This window comes from Callorhinus ursinus, unplaced genomic scaffold (assembly GCF_003265705.2).
Source record: "Callorhinus ursinus isolate GAN/ISIS: 27379988/994484 unplaced genomic scaffold, GSC_fseal_2.0 scaffold4342, whole genome shotgun sequence".
NCBI lineage: Eukaryota > Metazoa > Chordata > Mammalia > Carnivora > Otariidae > Callorhinus > Callorhinus ursinus.
The window spans coordinates 1-1,904 of NW_027401396.1; the positions used below are offsets into that span (position 1 = coordinate 1).

The 1,904-nt window shown below is 45.2% G+C and overlaps 1 protein-coding gene across 1 annotated transcript; it reads left to right on the forward strand.

The window, feature by feature from the left end:
- Positions 1 to 311: 311 nt before the first annotated feature.
- On the forward strand, positions 312 to 1,253 carry LOC112818418 (olfactory receptor 7A17-like). Its single transcript, XM_025865517.2, has one exon. It carries the CDS (start codon positions 321 to 323, stop codon positions 1,251 to 1,253), a length of 933 nt encoding a protein of 310 aa, XP_025721302.2. The 5' UTR covers positions 312 to 320.
- The last annotated feature ends 651 nt before the right edge of the window (positions 1,254 to 1,904 follow it).

Below are 1,904 nucleotides of genomic sequence, written 5' to 3' on the forward strand. Positions count from 1 at the left end.
TTTTTTTTTAAGATTTTATTTATTTATTTGACAGAGAGAGACACAGCGAGAGGGGGAACACAAGCAGGGGGAATGGGAGAGGGAGAAGCAGGCTTCCCACCAAGCAGGGAGCTTGATGTGGGGCTGGATCCCAGTACCCTGGGATCATGACCTGAGTGGAAGGCAGACGCTTGACGACTGAACCACCCAAGCGCCCCACTAACTGACATTTAAGGAAAAACTGAAAAAAAGAAAAAAAAGTAATAAATAAATAAATGAAGCCCATATAATTCAACACTTTTATGCTTTTCTTTTTCTTTCCTTGTAGTCACCACCACCACATGGAAGCAGACAATGACACAGGAATTTCAGAGTTTCTTCTTCTGGGATTATCAGAGGAACCAGAATTACAGCCCATCATATTTGGGCTTTTCCTCTGCATGTACCTAATCACTGTGCTGGGGAACCTGCTCATCATCCTGGCCGTCAGCTCAGACTCCCATCTCCACACCCCCATGTACTTCTTCCTCGCCAGCCTGTCCTTTGTAGACATCTGCTTCACCTCCACCACCATCCCCAAGATGCTGTGGAATATCCAGACTCAGAGCCAAGTCATCACCTATGCCCGCTGCCTCACACAGATTTACTTTTTCTTAATCTTTGGAGCCTGGGACGACTTTCTCCTGGCTGTGATGGCCTATGACTGCTTCGTGGCCATCTGTCACCCCCTGCACTACACAGTCATCATGAACCCCCGGTTCTGTGGACTGCTGGTTCTGATGTCCTGGGTCATCAGTGTTCTCAATTCCTTGTTACAGAGTTTAATGGTTTTGCGGCTGTCCTTCCGTGCAAAGGTGGAAATCCCCCATTTTTTCTGTGAATTCAATCAAGTAGTTGGGCAGGCCTGTTCTGACACCTTCCTTAATGACATGGTGATGAATTCCGGAATTATGTTGCTTGGTGGTGCTCCCCTGGCTGGGATCCTTTATTCCTACTCTAAGATTGTTTCCTCCATACGTAGGATATCCTCAGCTCAGGGTAAGTATAAAGCATTTTCCACCTGTGCATCTCACCTCTCTGTTGTCTCCTTATTTTTTTGTACTAGCCTAGGAGTGTACCTTAGCTCTGCTGCTCCCCAGAGCTCCCACTCAAGTGCAGTAGCCTCGGTGATGTACACGGTGGTGACGCCCATGCTGAACCCCTTCATCTACAGCCTGAGGAACAGAGACATAAAGAGGGCTCTGAAAAGAATCACTGGGGTTCCAGTGATGTAAGGGGCCATCGTCCTGGGGCTGAAGAAATGCCCATGTTTGAAGGGCTCACAGACTCAGAGCCAGGAACTGCTATTCTTTGATCAGTCTGTGGAAATAGAATCTGCTCCTTGTATATATTTTCTGGAATTTCCGTTCGTTTGAATTCAACTTCTCCATGCATTTGCTTAACTCATTTTATTAAGCTTCTGCTCTGTCTGATACACAGACAGTGTTCCCCTCTCTAGATTTTCATATGTCCCCATTGTTTTCCCAAGCCTTGGATCACAGGTCCCTGGAAATTTCTACATCTTACATGGGGCAAGTTGGATTTCTTAAAAATAATTTCTTTTTAAACCACTTAATATTGTGCCAAGTAAATTTTCTCTAGAATTCCTAAAAAATAATTATGGTTGTATTCTTCATATGGAAGAAACTACACTTGGCCAAGAGTCCTTCACATAACTTTACTGTAGAGGAGAATACAAAACAGCAGTTTTTACCTTGAGACTGTCAGTCTTTTCACATCACACCTTCACTCCTCTTCCTAATAATGTGGTCTCTAATCTTGTTCTGTTTAGGTCTCAGGTTCCTGACAGGGATGCTCTGACTAGGAAAGCCTGGACACTCCCCTGCACCCCTGTACTTGTGGACATTCCCACAGATGCTTCCCTC

Bases quoted from the DNA above. Each gene is read 5' to 3' on its own strand.
- LOC112818418 (XM_025865517.2), top strand. From the start codon at position 321: ATGGAAGCAGACAATGACACAGGAATTTCAGAGTTTCTTCTTCTGGGA.